Source organism: Struthio camelus, chromosome 1 (assembly GCF_040807025.1).
Source record: "Struthio camelus isolate bStrCam1 chromosome 1, bStrCam1.hap1, whole genome shotgun sequence".
Classification (NCBI taxonomy): Eukaryota; Metazoa; Chordata; class Aves; order Struthioniformes; family Struthionidae; genus Struthio; species Struthio camelus.
The window spans coordinates 54,404,729-54,426,362 of record NC_090942.1 but is presented as its reverse complement, the minus strand read 5'-3'; the positions used below and the strand labels follow the sequence as shown (position 1 = coordinate 54,426,362).

At 45.5% G+C, this 21,634-nt stretch overlaps 1 protein-coding gene across 2 annotated transcripts in view; it reads right to left on the bottom strand.

Moving 5' to 3' along the window:
- UTP20 (UTP20 small subunit processome component) overlaps nt 1-9,943 on the bottom strand; it is a 65,635-nt gene extending 55,692 nt beyond the window's left edge. The window contains exons 1-10 of one of the 2 annotated variants that reach the window (XM_068938877.1): nt 9,794-9,943; nt 8,577-8,657; nt 7,705-7,771; nt 7,370-7,502; nt 6,680-6,868; nt 5,080-5,161; nt 3,962-4,099; nt 3,366-3,521; nt 1,565-1,711; nt 917-1,051 (exon numbers count right to left, since the gene is read on the bottom strand). In XM_068938877.1, the coding sequence (XP_068794978.1) occupies nt 917-1,051; nt 1,565-1,711; nt 3,366-3,521; nt 3,962-4,099; nt 5,080-5,161; nt 6,680-6,868; nt 7,370-7,502; nt 7,705-7,771; nt 8,577-8,657; nt 9,794-9,838 (1,173 nt within the window). In that variant the 5' untranslated portion in view covers nt 9,839-9,943. The remainder of the gene's footprint in view (nt 1-916; nt 1,052-1,564; nt 1,712-3,365; nt 3,522-3,961; nt 4,100-5,079; nt 5,162-6,679; nt 6,869-7,369; nt 7,503-7,704; nt 7,772-8,576; nt 8,658-9,793) is intronic. The other variant, XM_068938866.1, reaches the window with a different exon arrangement.
- Between the last annotated feature and the right edge of the window lie 11,691 nt (nt 9,944-21,634).

Genomic DNA, 21,634 nt, shown 5'->3' with positions numbered 1-21,634 from the left:
AGGACAGCTTTAAGCTCCCTCTAGTTTAACAGAGCCCCACATAAATATGCTCAAATACTTGAAGGATCACGTCTTCCAAGAAAAAAAATGGACTTACACCACAGACAGAACCAATCTTACTTCAACACAAGTCTAACTGAAGACTACATGAAATTTTATTTTATTTTTTTAAAAGAACTGCAACAGCCTTATTTTCCCATTGCAAATCACCTGTGACATGCTTTTGTTTTTCTTAACATGTATTTTTACCTACACAGTACAACTGCAGTCCCACACTATAAATTGCAAGGTTATCATGTAGTGTAATAGCAAAACTGAAGAATTAAGACTCCATAGTAGCATCTCCTATTAATAAAAAAAATATTTAAAAGGCACGAATACTGACAAAGTTGTGTTTGATAGGTACATATGTAACCAATTCTGTCAGTGCCTCAGGAGCAATGGCGGTACTGAAATATGCCTGTACTTTCTAAATCCAACTGTACTTGCCAGCAGCTTAACTCACAAGCCTAGCCCATGCTCAATACATTTGGCCACCTATAGTGAAAAACACACTTTTTGGAGAGCTGGTTTCTAACTCACCGACCTGCTTTAATCAAAGACAGGACATGCTCCTTCTCTGTTCTCCCTCCCTTCTCTACATAGTCTGTAGGTGTTTGAAGCAGAGTCTGTTTTTCATTGCACAGGTATCTGACGCAATAGCATCACTATAAAACAGTGACAGTGTGTAAAGCTGTCAAGGAGTCCTAAGACTACAGCAGGTATTATTTCAGGCACAGGGCAGCTTCTCCCTCGTCCATGCAGAAAGGATAAGGGGAACCTTTATATTCTGTTTCCCAGCCTGCAGTGGTACGTCCGGAGGTCAGCTTGCTCTAGGGAGCCTGAGATTTCTGCTGCAAAAAGCAGTCTTTGTTACCTTCTCAATAGCTTCCTTGGTCAAAGCATCAGGCAAGAAAACATTCTCAGCTAGCAGTAATGCAGAAATGGTGTTCAGCAGGGTCTTGCAGCAAGATGTTGAGAGATCTGGTGTTTTTAACAATTTTACTAAAATCTGTAGAATGAAAGAGAGAGATCTGAAATTCATCTATTAAGACAGTGATAGTCTGGTCTGAACGACCTGGACAGTCCCTGGAGCAGGACACGGTGTTCTAAGCTCCAGCCCACCAAAATACATCCTAGTAGTACCGTCCAAGTTTGAAGGCATTTGACCTCCTGGGGTCAAATGCATGCAAATCTGGTGGAACTTCTCTACTACACTTACAGGGGGCTAGCTCTCCTCCACAGTGGCAGAAATTACAGCTCAACATGACCTCTAGCAGCAGCAGCCCAGTTCTCCCCCTTGTTAATTTAAAGGGGGACTACACCAGCATTACATGGCAAAGGAAAATTTTCATGGGTTTGGAGAGGCAGCAAAACTCCCAATAAATCTCTCTGTTCAACTTGACTCAAATTCTAAACCCGCTGATACAGTAGGAATGTGCAAGAGCGTTTTAGCTCACCACACCTCTTCCAGATTCAGTAGATACCTCTCTGGAACACTAGCCAAAGGGATTGTCTGACCTACCTGACAGACTTCCTCAGGCCGTGAGATTTTGGATCCATTTGCATGTTCCACTAGGATCAGATAAGCTTGCAGAATCCTTTCCATCTGCTCTGAAGCCACCTGGCAGTTAGCCTTAGTTATTTTCCCCTGCAAGTCTAAGGCTGACTCCTGTTTAAATAAAAAGTGAAAATTTTCAGAGAAATGATCAGACCTTGTTTCACTTCCTGCTACCTGAAAGGAATTCTAGAGAATCAATGTTTCATCAGCCCAATGAACTATTGCTGACAGTCTTGTTCAATAAGCCAAACCTCCCAGAAACACTACATGATTCCCATGATATAAAAATAAACATCTTAAGATTCCTTGGACACAAATACCTCCTAAGTTGAGGCTCTCCTTCTGAACACGCTACAAAACAGGAAAAAGGAAGAGCAAGAAATATTTGGCCTGAGACCCCCAATGGTATTGAAGCACCTATCTTCCACTGAAATTATCAGGACTTAGGTACCTTTACACTTTTATGCATCGGGAATTTGGGCTAACATGGATGCTCAGGGATTACCCATGTCATCTAATGGAGCTGCTGGATCACTCCTATTAGCCTCTCTCTCTGTTCAGAGAATATAAACTCCTGTCTGTGAGCCTATAAACTGAACGCAATTTAGAGACCTATCACAGACTGTGAGTATTTCCCTCTGAGCAAGACTGAGCTCAGCTAACTGCCAGCAACCCAGTGGCTCCCAGGGTAAAAACCAAGCTCCATTAAAAATAAAGGGAATGCTGTCACCAGTTTCCAAGAGTGCATTACAACTGCAGATACTGAGCGACTCAGATCCCAGGGCTAAAAAGTATTTAAAGGCAAACAATTCTGTGGCTAATGACTGTCAGGCAAGAACTGACATCATCATACTAGCGGGGTAGAAGGAACAGGATGGGATTTTCCAGGGAGCTCTGGATAGCCAGGACAGGCAGGAAGCTCCAAGTACTATGCAAATCAGACTATTTACCAATGCTGGGAGGAGTACCCTACTAAGTTCACAAGCACACCATTTTCCCCCATTTCCCATTTCACCCTTCTGCAGAGCGAAACTGACGCACAGCACGTTGTCAGCTCTAGGAGAATTCAATCCCCCTTAGCAAATCCCAGTCCCTAGAAAGAAAACACCTACAAGTTGACCAGACAAGTAAAAACCACCTACAGGGCTCATCATGCTGCATCACCCTGACCCAACGCAGCACAGCACAGGGCAGTCAGCAGTGCTCCCGCAGACCTCAGAGGATAACCCCCACGTAACAGCGTAGGCAGAACCAAACTGAAAACACTCAGCGATTCTCAGGACTTGGCTCTGAGGCTAAACTTGGCTCTCCAGGTTCAGTCCACATCTTTGCTGTAAACAGAGCTACAGAGCAAAAAGCTTCTCCTTTACCATCGCGATGCTGTGTCAGAACCTCCAAAACAATCTAGTTCAGCTTAAGGAAAGAAGGCCTAACAACTCCCTATTCCGCAGAGGGTCGGGGACGTCTGTCTCTGCAATGACAGATCCTGCAACTCTTCTTTGCCCAGCCCTGAGACTGAGCTCCAAGTCACACACACAGCGGGTCCCTTCCCACGTACAGCGCAGCACAGCCACCAGGGCCACTCTGAACTTACAAAAAGAAGGGTGAGATTTTCTCCCATGCATATGATATTTTTTTAAATGTTTCCAAAGGAGAGAAAACCCAATCTTTCTCTCACAGCACACAAATAATTTTACTGGTTAAGTGCAGACGCTTTTTTCAGTCTCTCATGGGTGGGGGTGGGAGGGCAGGGGAAGCAACGTACCTCCAGGCACTTGAAAACAATGTCAAAATGCTCCCTATGGATATGCACTACAGCTGATCTGATCATCTGTTCAAATGCTTCTCCAACCGTTACCCATGGTAGTTCAATTTCTGCTTCAGTAACAGGCCCCAGCTTTAACAGAATTAGCTTCATAGCCTGCACAGGGAAAGAACATGTCACGCCCTTATGCTTAGAAAACAAAACCAGTAATCCTAAATTTAGTTAGCACGATATACTGCTAAAATATCAGAGTGACCTGAATGCTCTGTAAAATGATTAGTGGAAAAAAATACGGCTATCACTTAAAATCCAAACTGTTTTTATATTAATCTAGAGAGTACAAATGACACACAGTACAAGCAAGCAGAGTCATTTTAACAGACAGGAATATAATAGAGGAACGACTAAAAACAACCTCCTCATCTCAAAAAAGATTCTTAGAAGAAGGTATTAGATCCTGTTAAGTAACAAACAGCATGCTTATCACTGAGGATCCACTGAGATGAACAAGATGACGCTCAAAAGTTTCACTGAGCACTACCTAAGGCTCCATTATAGCAACATTTAAATCAGCAGTCTTTTCTTCTTGTCTTTACCGTTTCTGCACAGGAGTGGAACATGTTTCGAACACCCTTGCACATCTCAAAAAGTAGCCGTCCCACACCTTCCATTTTCTCTGGGTGTTCCCCCAGGTCAAGGAACATTAAATTGAAGAGCACGTTTTTATCAGAAACCTGCAAAAACACAACGAGACAAAAAGTTATCTTCTATTTAGAGCTGACAATGGGAAGAGGCAGCTCCACAGCACCCCCTTACTCTCCCAGCCCTGCCTTCCTGCAACAGTCCAAGCTCATTATTTCTGCAATAACCCAAGGAAATTCAATGGAGGAAAACGGTCAGCTATTCAGTCACTACAGGTCCCCCAAACGCACACAGGTCTACTGAGGCCACTGCAGTTGAAGTACGTGCTTTTAATCATTCTGATGATTTTAGAGTAAACCACACGCATAAATGTACCATTAAACTTGTCCCAACTGGAATACAAAGGTCTCTGCACCAATCTGGGGAGAGATGTGTACCAGCTGAATGCAGAATCCAGTCACCTAAAACTATAACCACACTTAGGAATATTGCACGGATTTCTAGCCCAGGATTTCGAAACCCTCTTTGTTTGAGGACTTGGTTTGAAGTTCAGCAATTTCGGAAAAAAAAACCAAACAAGTATGCTTTATTAAGGTCTTTCAACTTCAAACAAAAATGGAGATGCCCAGATTTGCTAGTTGCTCTCAGGAATCCTGGCTTTTATATATGTTGACTAAATGAAACACAATAGCTATCACTCCCTTTCCTTGACTGATTTGCCTGGGAACATTATATACTCTGATTTCTTAGGAGTGCAGAAACGTTTTCAGAAGAACTTCTGTCATACAAAGGCCTTAAAGCACTGTTTTAAGCAAATGTGCAGTTACAAACTAAAGCCTTCCTTTTGCAAAATTACCTTAAAATTTCTTGAAGTTTTAGGTAAACCGACTGTGAATATTTGGTTTCACAGAAAGCTTGAAACAGAAAGCACTAAGGCCTCTATTTGCCACTGCTGGTATTAAGCTTATGACAGAGGCAAAACATTCGCTAAAAATGACAACTCCGGAGACACAGATTGCCAGTTCAGGCCACCACAGAACGGAGGCAGTCACAATACAAACACGTCACTTACCTTTCTCATTAGAAAGACAAAACTTTCAGCAGCAAAGTTTCTGATGTGAAGTTTGTGGTGAGCCAGCAGGGTACTGTACAGACTACAAAGATACAAAACAATCCACTGTTTTAAAGGTAGTGCAAGAATTGGTTTTAAGAGTCACATTTCCAGTTTACGTTTCCAACTGTATTACAAACACTAAGTAATTTGTACTCCTAGAAAGGGCAAACGCCTTCCTCAGCGCCATTCCTTCCCACTCTCCCTATATAAAGGGCAGTTTCACAAAGACGATCAAAGGAGAAACTAAGTTGTCTGACTTGAGATGTAGACATGTTAGGTTCCAGGCAGAAATACCTCTCACATCTCTGGATCCACACAGATCGAGCTGCAGCATCAAGCTTTTTAACAGATACACTCAGCAGTTATAGGTGAAACCAAGCTTCATTTGATATACCAGAATCCTATTTCAGTTGTGTCTGAGCCACAGGCTCTCCTGGGAGGGGCAACGAATATTTGTAATTCTCCAGTAAACATCAGTAGCAGTTGCAGGTGGCTCAGCACACAGTAAGTGCAGAAAGATTCATGGCCCAGCAGATTCATGGCCCAGCAGATGTTCCTACAATACGCTTGAAAGCTTTTGCTGGGTTGGGGAGGAAGTATCTCTAGCCCATCTTTTGCTCCATCTGTTCCCAACTGAAATTAGTAGTAGGCAACACAGGCCCATAGGCTATGACCAAGAGAAGAAAAGACCTGCTACCACAGCAGCATAAGATTGAACAAGCAATCATGCTGGGTCAAAGCACAGGTCCATCCATCCCAATACGTGGTCTCCAACAGCAGCCAGAAACAGATGCCTGATGAAGGGCTTAAAAATAGGGCAAACGCATATGAAACCAGCCTCCAACCATCTGCAGCTCAGGGTTCCTGAGCCAGAAGGGGTTCCTATGTACTAAATAACTCCCTCAAACTTGGCTGGTTTCCCTTTGAGCCTATGCCAGCCTTTAGAATCCACATCATCCGGTGGCAAGGAGTTTTCCAGCATACAAAATTGTGCAAACTCATTTGCTCTCTCACTAAATAGACAGGAGTAAGGGAAGAACAAAAAGGCCAAAATCCTGGCAAAGGAACAATTAAAGACTCAAAGGAATCCACTTAGTGTCTTAAATTTTGGGGTCCACATCTCAGAAAGAGAGCAAAAAATACAACTATGACCAAGGTACTTGACAGGTACCCAGGAGACCTGCGTTGAGTTTAGACTTTGTCACAGGTTTCCAAAATGACTCTGACAATCCAGCGTCTTTCCGAGCTTTGCTTTCCCAGTTGAGGGGGATGCTTCCTTTCGTATCACCACCTGCATCTACCACACCAGGAGAAAAGGTGACCAAAGGCCCAAGTTTTCAGACTAACCCACATCCCTCCTCCAATGCAATAGCCCATGGAAGGCAGCGGCTTCTCAAGGGAGATGAATATGAGAACAGGACTCACAGTCTGTCTCTGAAAGCAGGGGAAGCATGCTAACAGTTATATGGGAGCACTAAGCCACATTATTAAGTGGCATTTACACTCTCATAGCATGTAATAACTGCTGATGAAGCTATACATTGAACATGGCCTTTACCTGTATATGTTGCATATGTCCTTCACCATCAATCTCCACAAGTATTTGTAGAGATAGGAAAGAGAGGTAAAAGCCCATTCCAGCAGCTCTGTGTCCTGTGTATCCAGTAACTTGGTGATGGCCAGGAAAAAGTCATGAAAGTGAGGATAGAAATCAGCCTGGAGATCTCGAGCCAGCTGCACCACTAGGCTGGGTTTCAGACAACACACCAGTGTTAGTGTATTTTAAAAAGAAACTAATAAAAACCTTGTAAAGCATTGCATAATCAAACTCCAAACTCTGTGTTCAACAGAACACAGGCTCTTTGGAAAGAAACATAGCATCACGCTAGCTTCCTACTTTTATTTAAATATCTCCCATTAGGTAGCTGTGGATGGCAAGAATTTTATAATCCAAAAAAAAAAAAAAAGCAGATAACATTAAACAGGGAGACACAGATGATTAACATCAACCAAAGCACATCACTATTCTGACACTCAGTAAGCACTCACACTAGTTTGCTTGCCTCGCAGTAGTTATTTGTCTAAAAATAAATACTTAGAACCAAAATGCTCTATCAAGGAAATACCACCACTTTGGACACCTCTTTCCTCACATATAAGGAGAAAAAAGAGCAGTCATGACAGCATCCAAGTTTACGCTGTAATAATACCAAGGCTCCTCGACTATATTTTATCAGCATGTACTTACTCTAACAGGGGTTGATAAGCAAGACTGCCTTTGACTTGCAAATGTGTCTTCAAGCTCTGCACGATGGCACTCTGGTAATAGACCAGTTGGTTGAAGGACTGGCATTTGTTGGCTACTTCTTTGTAGAATTGCACTGTTCAAAACACAAAAGAGAAACCCTTAGAATTATAGTCCAGTTACTGGTAAACGCGTAGGATGCTAAAAGAAGAATAGCTCTCCAGAGCCTAATCCAAAACCCAGTCAATAGGAAGTCTCCCAGTAGATTTTGGGTCCATAGAAAATGTATGTTAGCAGTTTAAAGCAAGTAAGAAAATGAATAAATAAAAATGAGGTACCAAAATGCTGAGTGAGGTTCAGTTCCCTCCATTTCTGTAGTCCTTCAAAAAAGTAGGTTTCAACCTCCTGTCAAAATAAAGAACAAATATTAGCTTGCCAACCCTAAAGAACATGACCCACAGAGAGGTTCAAATGAAGAAAACTATCAAATGCCTCAAATATTTTCTTTAAGGATATTTTAAGAAATCTTGATGAGCTCCTTTCAAAAGGTGCTATGGAATTTGCCTGAAAATGAGACCTTTCTTTCTATATTCAGAACACATTTGAAAATATTTTCTGGTGACAGGAATCATTCACGTAACTACTTTCTAGGCCTCTATTGACTGGCCTTGATAATCTAACATGGTAATACATAGCCCACCCAGCACAAATGCTTTGGGATTTCTTTTGGCACCCTCACAGCCTTTGAGTGGGAAGTTCAGAACAACTATCTAGTAGGCCAGCAGACAATTAACCTGCCAAGCATTATGATCACAGTAACAATGTAAAGGAGACCTATAAATGATTTTTTTATGATATATCAAGCCATATGCACATATTACATCTACACTCCTACACTTTGCAAGGCTGGACCTATGACCCCTGACTGTCAGAGCAGCATCCTCTACGCTCACAAGTACCCACGGGCTGACCAGCTACATGGAGCAATTAGGGTCTTGCTGTCAAAAAAACCTCTAAAGCACTACTGTGAAGCAGGTCAACATGAAAAGGGAAACGATGCAGGAAACGAGGCTCCAAGAAAGGCAACTCTTCCGTGCACTTCTTTCCAATACCTCCCAAAATAAATTAAGTGAATGTTTTGTGAAGCGCATCTACTCGTGAAGTGATTTGAGATCCTCTTTCAGAAAAAGACTGCTATTGCTGTTCTCACCTCTGCGTAGCTTCCAGTTCTGTCAATCCGATGAATAATATCGATATTAACACTACTTAAGCGCTCCGAAAAGGTAAGAAACTGTAAAACAAAAGAACACACATTTTGTTTTGCTTTATTTTGAAAACAGTCCTTCTAAGTTACTCTCAGTAGCACGTACAGTACACACAACACCACAAACTTTGAAAGACAGACTAATAGAGAGTATCAGCCAAAAACAGAGGAGCTATACATGGCTGTAGCAGGATCTTAAAACAAATATTACTGAAACGGGCAGAGGTTCTTTTTAACTGAAGAAGGGAATAAAAAGATATCCCACGGCATCTACAACTGACGACTGCAACACTGCGCGTACAAATAAAACCAACCTTCTCCTCTCCTTGCCTCTCAGAACAAACGTTTGCACCTCACAGGCAAGGGCCCATCAGCAGAGGGGTCTCCAAAACATGGCCAAAAAGAAGCACAAAAATTCACCGAGATGTCTAACAGACTGCACAGCACTTAACTTACGTGTTAAGTTTAAAAAAAAGTTAAACCCCTCTATATATATATATTTTTTTTTTTTTATAATTACTTCAGTTTTCACTATTAGACCTATCGCAGCTCTGAGGCAGTGAACAAAGTGACTCAGAAACACGGAGACCTTCATGAATTCCAGTGCAGAAAGGGAAGAAATCGACCCTGCCAACCAAGCGAAAACCCATGCAGCAAAAAGATGGAGACACTAATGTCAAATCTCACGAGAAATGCCCCCCTCCCAAAAAAAAAAAAAAAACCCACCCAGAACGACTTTCTAAAACAAATATGCACAATGCTGTTGTTAGCTCTTTTTCTCTTGTACCGGTACACCAGTAATTTGTCCGTAGACAGAGACATCGACCGCTGCCCAGAACATCAGTTACGTTACGGCATGACGAATTCCTCACAAACGAGTGTCCCGACCCACCCGTGGCGACCACCACGTTTCAACAGGCGCCAGTCAAGCTCAGGTCTCCCCCCAGCTCGGCTCGGCATGCCGCACCCTTCACCAAAAGCCTTTCCCCCCCCCCCCCCCAAAAACCTGCCCCCTTCCCCCGCCCCAAGCCCAGCAGCTACGCAGCGCGGCTAACCGTCCCCTTCCTCCGCTCCGCTCCGCCCGCGCCCTCTCCGGAGCCCAGACCCCGACGCTAAAGCCCGCGCCGAGGCCGAGAGCCGCCCGCCCCGGCGCGGCCGCTCACCCGGTGCGTGTTCTCCGTCTTGTGGGCGGCGGATTTGCCCTTCATGGCGGCCGCGGTGCCGGCGCCGGCCCCCGCCGAGCCCCGCACGTGTCGCCCTAAGCGCCGGGCGCCGCCATGCCGGCCGCGGCCGCCGGGAGGAGGAGGAGGAGGAGGAGGAGGGAGGCGGGCTCGGCGGCGGAAGGGAAGGGCCGGCGTGGGGCGGGCTGCTGGCGGGCCCGCCGCGGAGGCGCTGGCCGCAGGGACGGGTCTGACAGCGCGGAGGAAATGGCGGCGGCGGAAGGGGCACGGCAAGGCGCTGCTGGGGCGACGCCGGCCTCCCTCGCCCCGCGCCGCGGGGGTGACACCGGCCTCCTTCGCTCCACACTGCGGGGCGATGCCGGCCTCCCTCGCCCCGCGCCGGGTTTGACACCACCCTCCCTCGCCCGCCGTGGCTTCGTGGAGGGGGTGGCAGCAGGGCTTGGGATGTCCCAGGGCACAGAGAGCTGCCCTGGGGATTGAAATAAGCTAGTTTCAAGTCGTATTTAATACCGTACCAAGCGTCCCAGCGACCACCATGTCTTGGGGCGGGGTGGGGGGGGGGGAATAATCCTCTCGACACTGCTGTGCTGTCGAGATGTGTGAGGTTGGCCCCCGTTTTGACGCGAGGCGACTGGCGCTTGGGCACGCGGCCCCCGGGAGATGTGCAGCCCCGCTGGGGAGAGCGGCACAGCAGCCCCCAGCAAGGTGGGTGGCAAGGGTGCTCGCGGCCCCGCAGGGATCGCCATCGTCACCTGCACTGGGCAGAGCCCGCGCCGCTGCGGCCCGGCTCCCACAAGGCTGAAGTTTTGTGTCTCCACCCCCCTCGGTGATCCCCAGCCTTGGTGACAGGTCCTCAGCCAGGGCAAGGGAGATGTGCAAACGCGCTCCCGACACGGAAAAGAGACTCTCCAGGTCTTTCTGAGCTGCCAAGGGGAGCTGGAACCAGGAGCTGAGGGAGGACGGGACCTTTCGCGTGCCAACATCTGCCCCCGCCTTACCTGGTCGTTGCCTTGGCTGTGACCAGCATTTCCTAGTGGACTGGCCAAGGCACCTGCCTCTTGATTCTCATCACTGAGCAGGGCAATAACCTTGGAGAGATGCAGTAGTACCTGCATAAGAAAAAGCAGTAGCAAGGAGATCATGTTATGTGGATGAGCACAGCTCTCAAGCTAAGCGTTGCTGGCTAAGCCAGAAACGGCCATCACACAGCTACTCACAGCCCAGATTTTAGTACAGATTTTCATCCAGAACTCAAGAAAAGCTCATCCTAGACAGAGTACACACAAACTAATGCTTTGCACAAGAGCAAATAGTTATGGACCGATCATTATTCACTACTGCGCTCACTAAAGCACCAGGGCCTGCAGGAACTTCTGTGGCTGGAGTTACGGGAGATAGAGGATGCACATTGGAGAGAGAGGTAGTGAATGGGAAGCAGGCTGAAGCTTTGGTTTGGGGAGATGTGGTAGGAGCGTGTGGCTCTGGGCCACACAACCACTTTGAGATGCGCCTTACAAGGCTTGGGAGTTTGTTTCCCCCTAGATTTTGTCTATCCTCCCTGTTACAGGCAGCTCAAGGCCACTCTCAGAAACCAGACTCTCAGGTTCAGACAGCAAGCCACAAAGTTGGATTTGAGCACGAGTGAAGTGCACTCTTAGGAGCACATGGGCACCCAACAGGTTAAACACTGCCAGGTGTATCCAGGAGAACTGCCCACAGGCACATAATAAGCCGTTTACATGATAGCTATCTGGACAGATAGCAGAGCATGCTCCCATGCACCCAGTCACTCCAGCCCCTGCTGTCAGAGGACTGCAGACAAGGGTGTTAACTTTAGAACTTGCCCTTTTTCTGCTGAAAGGAAAAGGTCTTTGGGCATTTGCGTTAAGTGGGAAAAGGATGTCTAATGTAGGCTCTTGCATTTGAAAAGGTTGGTTTTAGTGCTTTCATCCCAAATATCTCCATGAGAAAGTGCAATTACAAGCATGCAGACAGCTCTAGAGCCACAGAAGGGCTTGGGCATGGATGTGTCACTGGTTAAATGCACAGGTACCTTTGCGGCTGTGGTTAGTAAATTCACTCAATATGTCTCCTCTGTATTGTGAATTTGGGAAGAATACAGTTCACAATAACTTCTTCCATGATGGATAGCGTCTTTAGAGTTGTAGAGCTTCCTGGGATGCGCATGCTCCAAAATCCTCCAAGGAAAAGACCCAGCTCTTAACATTCATGGAAAGCAACGAGGAGAAAAGCTCAGGTGGGCTATGCCTATTGCAGAAGAGAAGTCACCAGCAAGCATAAAAGATGTTAGGGGAAGTTTTTTAAAAGTATATGTTTGTAATCTGGCAACCTCTCTCAATCAGAAGAGTGAGACTCTGGTTATCATGGCAACTGCTGATGCGTGTGAGATCCTTCTCCCAGCAGGAACTGTTGATGGACTGCACATCAGTCGAGGCTGTCAATACAGCTCTTGGAGATACACCTGAGTTAGCTTTAGGGTGGCTCAGGTACTGATGTCAGCCGGGCCATGTCAGTAAGGCTGGCACTTCAGCTGAGATGGTTCAGTGACCCCGAAGGTCCCTCCCCTACATTTCTGTAAGTTACAGCTATGTTAACAATGTCCTTTCTGCTAGAGCTCTAATGCAGGCTGCCATCCCCCCTCTGACTGCAATGCCTGCAGCCTCAGGCCCTTCTCCTTTACATTTCCAGGAAGAGAAGACGGGGCTCCCCCAACCTTTGGGCAGACCGCAGGCTCCAGCACCTGGTGATTATCCAGCAGGCCCAGCTGTCCACAAGTCACCCTCGGGGATTAATGGCAAGGAGATGGCCTTTGGAAAAGCAATGATTTATTGTAATAATACCTGCTGAGGCACGTAGAGGAAACCATTGTAAAACAGCACATGCACCTATACTGATCTAGCTTCCCAATATTTAACCCAAGATAGTCTCATGGGTCAGACTTCATCTCACATAACCTGTTCTGTGTACAATGCTTGTGTCTGCCTCTGAGCAGTCACTTCACGTTCCTTTTTTATTCACTGGAGGCCTAGGCACCCCTTGTACTTGTACTTGAAACATCTGTGTTAGAATGAAATGAATCGTGCCTTAGAAGTGCTAGTCCTAGAGATGGAGTATAGATGACCCGGTTATGTGTCCATCTCTACTATTGATCAGGTAAATCCCCCTCATAGTATGTCTCAGTAACTACAAACATGCAGCATTCAAATTAATGCAGAGTTGATCATATTTTTATGTGTATTGATCACTAACATAATACACTCTCCTGAAGCCCGCACGACATTGAGTTTCTAACCTAAAGAACATGGTATCTTGTACAAGCTAACGAGTGGCCAGATTTCTGGGAGACCCTATTTTTAACCTCAGGACATTGTAGCTTGCACAGGTGCACAGATTTTTAAGACACATCAAATTTTTCCTCTTTTACTGTTTTCAAATGGGTGTGGTAGGGATGTGCCAGGACAGAAATTCACATAGGGAATTTCACTGTGAGAAAATCCTTGCTTTTCAAAATGAAAAATAACAGGCAAACAGATAAACAGAAACAGCAATGAATTTAGCCAAACAGCTTGCAAGCTTGGGTGTCCAAAGGTGGTTTCTTCAAATCAGTATTTAAAATACTAAGCAAGTGACTGGAGTTTTGAAGTAGCAAAAGTTACCTGCCTTGGCTGTGATGCCAGAAGCCCTTGTCTTTGTCTGTTTTGAGACACCCCACAGAAACCCCAGAGAACAACTCGTGGCGCACAGTGTGTGCTGAGCACACTGCTGCAACCTCGCTGCATCACAGGAGCTCACGGAAACTCTCAGTGAGGGGGAAGCTGGCACAGGTCTGAGGGCAGGTTATGCTGGCTCACAATGTCTTTCGTGTACTCTTTCAACTGAAGCAAACAGATTTCTTTTTAATTTGTCTGGAAAGTAAGAAAAGCCCTTCTGAAACACAATGACCTATTTTCCTTGCCAGTTTCCTCCTCAGCATCTAACTGGCATTGTGCCTTGCCTTACAGGAGAAAACCCCACAGGACTATGTAGGAAGTGATCGAGAGCACTTGCATTTTGAAAAACAAAGCAGACAAGATACTGGAATCCTGTCCTGCAAACCAGTGGAACTGTTTTGCCACATTTTTTCTAACGTGCCTGAAGCACAGAGATTCTGCACATAATGCAACTCCAGGTCAATGCTAGCTGAGTCCTGGCGAGAACTTCACCTACCCGCAGGTTTGCAGATTAGTTTTGGACTAGGATCCCAGATTTCTGCCACTATTTGAGTGGGGAGGGGAAAGCATTCATGTCTGAAATATCCTGAACGTCAGGCCTTTCCTCAGGAAAAGTGGCACTGGCAATGTTATTGAGCCCTTTGAGACATCTAGACCAGTGACTCCACTGTTGCAAGACAATCCTTTTGCAGATTTGGAGTGGGTGGGCTGTGCTAGCTCCATCTATACTAGTAAATAGTGCCAGAGCAGAGGGATTCATCATTAGCGCAATCCCCGGCACAGTTTTGGTTTATACCAGCTAGTATTGCTCCAAGGTTTCTGCCCAGCAGGAAGCCACACTATTGTTTTTGGTTTTTGTTTCTTGGGGCTTTTTTTTGAGAGGGAGTAGAGAATCTTGAGTTGAATTTTTGCTGGAAGGAAGAAGCGTCTGATTTCTGCATGGAGAGCATTGGCACAGATGACCTTGGGACACATAACCACTGCCAGTCTTCCTTCATGCCATGCCACAGTAGCAGCAGCAGACCTAGCTTCAGCCTGGAACTTCAGCTGCAAGGGGTACAGTTCACCTCTCTGTCTACAGCTATCTGCTGCACAGAGGTCTGCGTTTAACCAAGCTTTTATAGGACATGGAAAAAAATGAGTACCTACAGAGTGCCACATAGCTCACCCTGAAGGAGGCTGCGATACAGGACAGTTAACAGGTGCACCGCAAGTGCCTGTTCTAAAGCCAGATGAAATGAGTTGCTCTCAAATGGTGCTCAGCTAATGCTACTGTACAGATACAGAGCATCTGCTGTGTCCAAGAGACGGATTCCCATAAAACCAGCCGTCACCAAGGGGCTTCGCCAATTCTACCTCTGTGCTTCCTTGTGCTTAGCCATCATGACAGTGACTGAGTGAGTGAAATGCAAGTGGGTATTCACACGGTATTCCTACTATGGGTATTAACCTGCTTGGGCAAGCTCTGTGGGGGTTTTATGATGTCTCAAATCTGCACCATTCTTTTGTGTATCTTAGAAACACGTTACAACTATTCTTTCTTTCCCTTTGCCTTCGTCCACAGTCTTTATTTTCTTCAAAAACCTCACAATCACTTATTTGAATACATATTAACACTGACAACCAGCACAAGGAATAATATGGACCTTCACTGTGAGAGTCCCCGTGCGCCTAGGTGAGTGAAGTCCCACTCACATGGAGTTTTGGTCATGAAAATCCACCTAATGCATACTCACTGCCCCCCAGCCACCAGAGATCACCAGCCACTCCTCAGCACCCTGCAATGACCATAAGACTGCAGTACAAGGGACCACAAAAACTATAGCAAGTTGGGAGAGATGCTGGGAGAGACCAAGGAGAATGGCAATGTTTTCATACTCTGAAAAAACGGGGATTTGCTATTTGAAATGCCTGGATAATATAGGAAGTAGGTCCAATGAGTCCCATGTTATAGAGGAAAGCAGAAGAAACAAATAAAACCAAAAACAACCACTGCATTAACAACCATTAGACCTCAGGGAAACCTCCTCTCTGATCTACATTTGGTGATGAATGTAGCTTTGAGGGCATTTGGCAAACAAACGAGTTAAACATATTGAGCTGGTGCAAACAGGCGTAAAACATTGCCGAGCAACGCCTGTGTCTGTGTCATCTTCAGCGTGAGCAGCCTTGACAGAGGACAGAAGAGGACCGACAAGGATCAAAAAGGGGGTTAAAACAGAGGTGAGGCAGTCGGCTCATGGCAAAACTGAACAGACAGTGGGAGGAAGTGACTGGGGAAGCAGCAATGCTTGGGGAAATGCCTTTCAAGACTGGGGGTCCAAAAAGGAAGGGGTATGAGGCAGGAGAAAGAGAAAGATTCATTAAGGTAAGGAGATGGGAGAACAAAAGGAACGAGGGAGCACAAGAAGATTTAGCACTAGGAACTACAGAGAGGGGTGAGAGGCAGATAACACGGGAGACACTCCTGAGTATGAATGGAAGAATAAACCAAAATGAAGGGCTACTTAGGGCACTGGGACAGTGGCAAGGAACATTTTCCAGAGTACTTTTAAGTGCCTGAGTTCAGAGGCTCATTCCCGGAGGCTTTCTCAGTAGATAGTGGAAAGAGGCAGGCTCCTCCAAGGAATATATCAAAGCAGCAAAGTTTCTTTGTGAATCTCTCCAGATGAGCCTGCCTCTCTCCACTGGTTAGAGAGGAAAGCTAGGGAGGCAAGCCACGTAACTGAAGTACCTAGACTGGGTACCTAAAGCCAACAGATCTAAAAATAACACCAACAAGAGCACATGAACAGAGATAGTTTGGCTAGCAAGTAGCGGAAGAAGGAAAAAAACAGAAATAACATAAGAGAACCCAGAGAAGAACTACTCAGAAAAACATCAATTTTTCGTTGATCTTTCTGGTGAACTTTTGACAACCTTTTCTCATACATTAACTGCAAGTAAGCACACTAGTTGAATTGTAATTCTGTTGATGCAAAATTGAACACCTTAAATAAACAAACGATCCCCAAGCCATGAGAATAAAGTTCAAGCATGTAACTTATTTATCCTTTTCAGTTAAAGGAGAGGTGAAATCTGCACCACAATTTTAGTGCCATATTAATTATTCTCTTGAGCAAATAATTATGTATTTCACATCTTACTGCGTGAACAACCCATAAATAAATTGTGAAATTTGTTCTTTTAAATGAAAGAGCAGATTTCTCCAACAAATAAATGATGGGCTGCAGATCATTTAGATATAAATACTCAGCGTTCAAAGCTAACTTAACTACTTCCTTCAGTCCTGAGGCACTGGCTATTGATTTTGAAAGGTGTGTTGGTATTAGAGTGTTACACAATCTGAAGTTTTCTTCTCAAGACCATTAACTATTTGCGTTTAGATCATTTTCTAGCAAAACGCATTCCTTCAAATTTATGTGGAACGCAAAACAGAAAAACAATCAACCGAGAAGGTTTCATTCAAAATGTCAGTGTAAACTTGATTTATTTGTGTAACCTCTATGCAACTCTCTGGCCCATTTCCCCCTCCAACACTTTCTATGGAAGTCACTCCCTCTCTTCTCTGTATCCCAAAAAAGCTAAGCATGAGAGGACAAACGCTTTAAGCAAACAAGTAGTTCCCTGAAAGGCTTTCCGTGATTAGGGTCTTAAGCTTATCTTCCTTTTGCAAACCTAAGCCCCTGCAAATTTAGGAAGAGTATTGGAGATGCTAGAGACATAGAATTAGGGAACTATAGTTCCTGAGATATCTGACTTGTTCATTTCTATGGTGCTGTTTTAAGGCGAAAGATACTTGCAAGCTGCATCACATCCTTGCTATCGCACACAAGCAGAACACAGCCTACATAAGGGACTTTTAAACACAATATGCTATGGTTTTGGCATTGCAAATCAAACTAGCTGTAAATACAAAGTTTCTAAAACAATTCTTGGAAATATACTCTAGGATATTCTCGGAAATAAATAGGTGACAAGTACAGGACATTTCTGTATGAGAAAATCCCAGTGCTCAAAATACAGGTGCCACATGGCTATTTCTGATTCTAAAGAACTCCTCCAAATTTCACAATGAATATTGATGATGATATTGCTCTTCTGAATACTCATGCAAGGTCATTCAGAAATGTCTACAAATTATTAATAGAAAAAGAACTAAAGACAGCTAAGAATAGCACTAAATAACACTGTGGAAGATTTTGCTATGGATAGCATTAAACCAGAGTAAGCAAAATCAGTGATGATAGCCATCAGATAACTAGCTGTACCGAGGACAGTCATTCAAAAACAGCAGTATGTGACCAAGCACAGCAAGCAGGAGAGATTAGAGTGGAGCCAAACACTAACTGCTGTTCAGATACATAAAACACCATCAGCAACGTACTTCCATGACACCAAAATCCAAACAGGCTTTTCAGGGTGATAAGTGATGCTGTGCAGAAAGCAGTTAATGTTTTATTAATTTTGCAGGAAACAAAAATTTTCAGAAGTAAAAGAAGTGCATTTCAAGTACCTTGCAATGTGGGAAAAACCAAACTTTCTAATTTGGATTTAATGATTCAACTAGATGTATTATTACTACTAATAACAACAATAACCAAAGTAAAATTAAAAAGGTAGCTGCATGAAAGGTAGAATGAATGGAGCCTGGCTCCCCATAGCTTCATGTCTTAATGTTGGTTGACTTGTATATTTAAGATGTGAAGCTTTGCCTGCAGTTGGGTATTTTTCACTGTTATCTAATAAAGGTTCAGCTCCTGCCGCAGTCTTTCTTTCGCTGAGGACATTCACAGTGTCTCTTTTCTGCCCATCTTTTTTTATAAAACTAGTAGCAACCTAGTATCTTTGAGGTCTCTACACTTCTGTTTAATTTGCCTGCTGTGTTCAACACTTACTGGGTAGATGGCAAACACCTTCCACATGCATACACATAAGTAATCACACAGACTATGATCCCGTGCCTCTCATTTCTTAAGGAAATCATCCAAACAAAAATAAACAGAGTTTTTCTAAATGTGTAAGTCATAACATTCTGTTCCCAGAAAAGGCCAAGCTGAACATTTTTATCTTATCGGATTAGTTTTTCCAGATTTTGTTTAGAAATGATTTTTTTTTTTTTTAACTGATGGTCAATCATTCTCTGGGAAGGTTTCCAAACAGATCCCTGTGTAAGCAGAACAGACCAGAGCTCAGGCTCCCTGGCGCTGCACAAGGCTGCTGTTCGATGCGTGCTGCTCAGTGCCCGCAGCCTCTGCTCAGCCATCTGCGTGCAGCCAAGCCCTGTGCTGCCTGAAACCGCGTGCAAGCCCGGAGCCATGGGAACTTGGAGGGCACCCAGGCTGCCAGGGCTACCTGCAGCGCTGCCAGGCAGCGTCACTGGCCCTATAGAGGGAAAGCCATATCGCTGAGCTCCAGTACTGTGCCCTATACACACGTATAAGAGCAGGGAAAGGACTATACTTCCAAGCAGTGAGCACCCACAGTGGTGCCTGCTGATGGAAATGAGCCCAGTATCGGCACAAGGAAGGACCCATTTGGATCCTATAGGGCACTATAGGGTTTGGCTACGCCGATTCCCAGCCTGGTTTAACTCAAGGATAGCAGAAAGATGTGAATCCCACACTCCCACTATCCACCGCAGAATCACACTGATGCCAGGGGCTCCCACGAGAATAGAGTCACAGGGCCAAGGTGTGGCAAGGCAGCCCATGGAGGTGGGGCAAGAAAACAAAGAAACATACCCTTTGAGTTTGGAAGACATTCAAATATCTATGGTAGCAACGAAAAGAAGCAAAGACCCTCAGTTCTCTGTTACAAAGCAGACGTCCACTGTGTTCCATGGAGCTGATTTTACTTTATGTGTGAAAATTTCAGAAGAAAAGCATTTAGCCTTGTTCACCCGGTGCTCTTACTATGATTTAGGACACTGGTATCATACAGCTTCACTGCTGGTTTCACTGGCCGAAATATCCAAATGGAAGGATCCAGCCTCTCTTGCCATATCATTCATGATGACATTTGAAAGACAAGTCGCATAACACCCTTGTAAAAAACAAATCAAAGATGCCACCTGCATGAGCGCAGTGATGGATTTCCTTATAGCACTGCCTGTGTTTCTCAGTTAAGAAACATGATTTGTTTTCCAATACATGTGATCACTTGCTGTATTTACATTACGTCAAAAACACGAAGGAAGCAGAGTCAAAACTGTATTAATCCTGTGTAGGCAATACTTCAAGTACATGTTGTTGTTTGCATAGTTTGAGCAACACGATACCCCACAGAGTGCAAACAAGTGACACTGAGCATGGAGCTCTGAATGGCACAAGCTATAGGTCAGGGCAAAAGGCTGCTTATGTCCTTCCTACGAGAAAGTGGGTTGCATTTTTTGATAACACGTATTTTTGCTGGACAACACCAATTCATTGCATCGTGTGGGAACGTGCTGACAAAATTTTGGCTGGGAGGGTTTCTCACATTTCACGTGGTCAAAAACTGATAGCGAATTAGGGCAACCACCTCAAGCAATCAAAGCTCAACAGCCTGATTGTAAGGGGTACAGAGGAAGTTTCTTGCTTGCTTTCCCTCAGCAGGTCACCTAGAAGCTGCTACTCACTGTATAATTAAGGAGTAATTGGGCCAGAGAGACGGATGCCCTAAGTTTCTGCGATGAGATCAGGACATGCCCCTTGCACCACAGCGACCAGCTTCTGTATCTTCAGGAACACTTTTACTCCCAGAAGGGCATCTAGAGGCCAGACCAAGACTCACACACACATTTTCACAGCAGCACAGTTTAACTAAATAACCCTGCCAGACCAGATTTCCACCTGCACCCGCTCCTTCCAACATACACTCAGAAATACCTCCAAATGGCCTGCTCCATCTAGCACTCCCAAGGAGATAAAAGTGACCAATGGACCAGGTTTGTCTGTCAGATGTCCAGTCAATCATTCCTCTGTGAGGTACAGAAGACTGCTGAAAACCTGGTCTCAAATTGGGCAGATGCAGGCAAGTCAGTGGGCCTTGTGCTGAACCCTGTCTTTGCACCAAAGACTGCTCCCAGTGAACCCGGTGGTGAAGAGCCTGGAGAGGCTGGGCAGCAAAGGGCCACGTCTTCATGCCATAAAGGAAAGCAGTGAAATGATCCTCAAATCAGTGCCGATTTGAGCCAGGAAATCCATCCAGCATAGCACTTTGCCAACACACAGTTCAAGCCTGAAAACCTCTGTGAAGAGAGCTACTACACCCTGCTGCGAGGTGTGTGCAGCTGTCCTGCTGTCAGACCCACATTAGTCAGCTTTGGCATCCTTATGTCTTCATCGCCTGTCTAGGGTTGCTAATGTATCCCAAAGCGGCCAGCTGTAACACTTGCCATATTAGTCCTGGATGTGCTGCTAGCTATAGAGGCAGGCATGTCTCAACCGCACTACATCCATGGCCTTGAAATCTCCTTAGTGTTTTTGATGCATTTCCCTGTGGGTCGGGTATGTGAAGCTCCATCTGTGATACACCTGTGCACTTTGAATCTTGCACCTGCAAGCAGCTGAAGAGTTGGCCAGCACCAGCTGCTGTGAGCAGAGTGCAGACAGGGGAGATTCCTTGCCATATAACTGCAGCTTTGAGCAAACAGCCTTGACAAGCCTGCCGGGAAACCCAATTTAGTGAATCATCTGCTGGATTGCTCAACCCATAGAAATCTATATAATAAAACTTATCTTCACCTTCTTCATTTGGGAAGATGGTAACATGCGCCGGTGAAATACCGTCCCGGTGAATTGTTAGGTGAATCGTCTTCCCTTCAAAAATCAAAAGTTGGAGCGGGCTGGAGAAAGGGGCGAAGGGCTCTCGCCCGGTGGGAGCGCAGTTCCCTGGTGTAACCCCTTTCAGGCCAGACTCTGTGGGATCGCCCTGGCCCTCGACGCGCAGCTGCGGGGCCGGGGACCCCGGCCACCCCCGGCCCTGCTTACCCGAGGAGAGTGGGCCGGAGGCGGCGATGCCCCCCGCCAGCCCCGGCCCCGCACGGCGCGGAGCCACGGGGCGGGCAGCAGCTGCCCCAATCGCCGCCCCGTCCCGCTCCGCGGGGGCG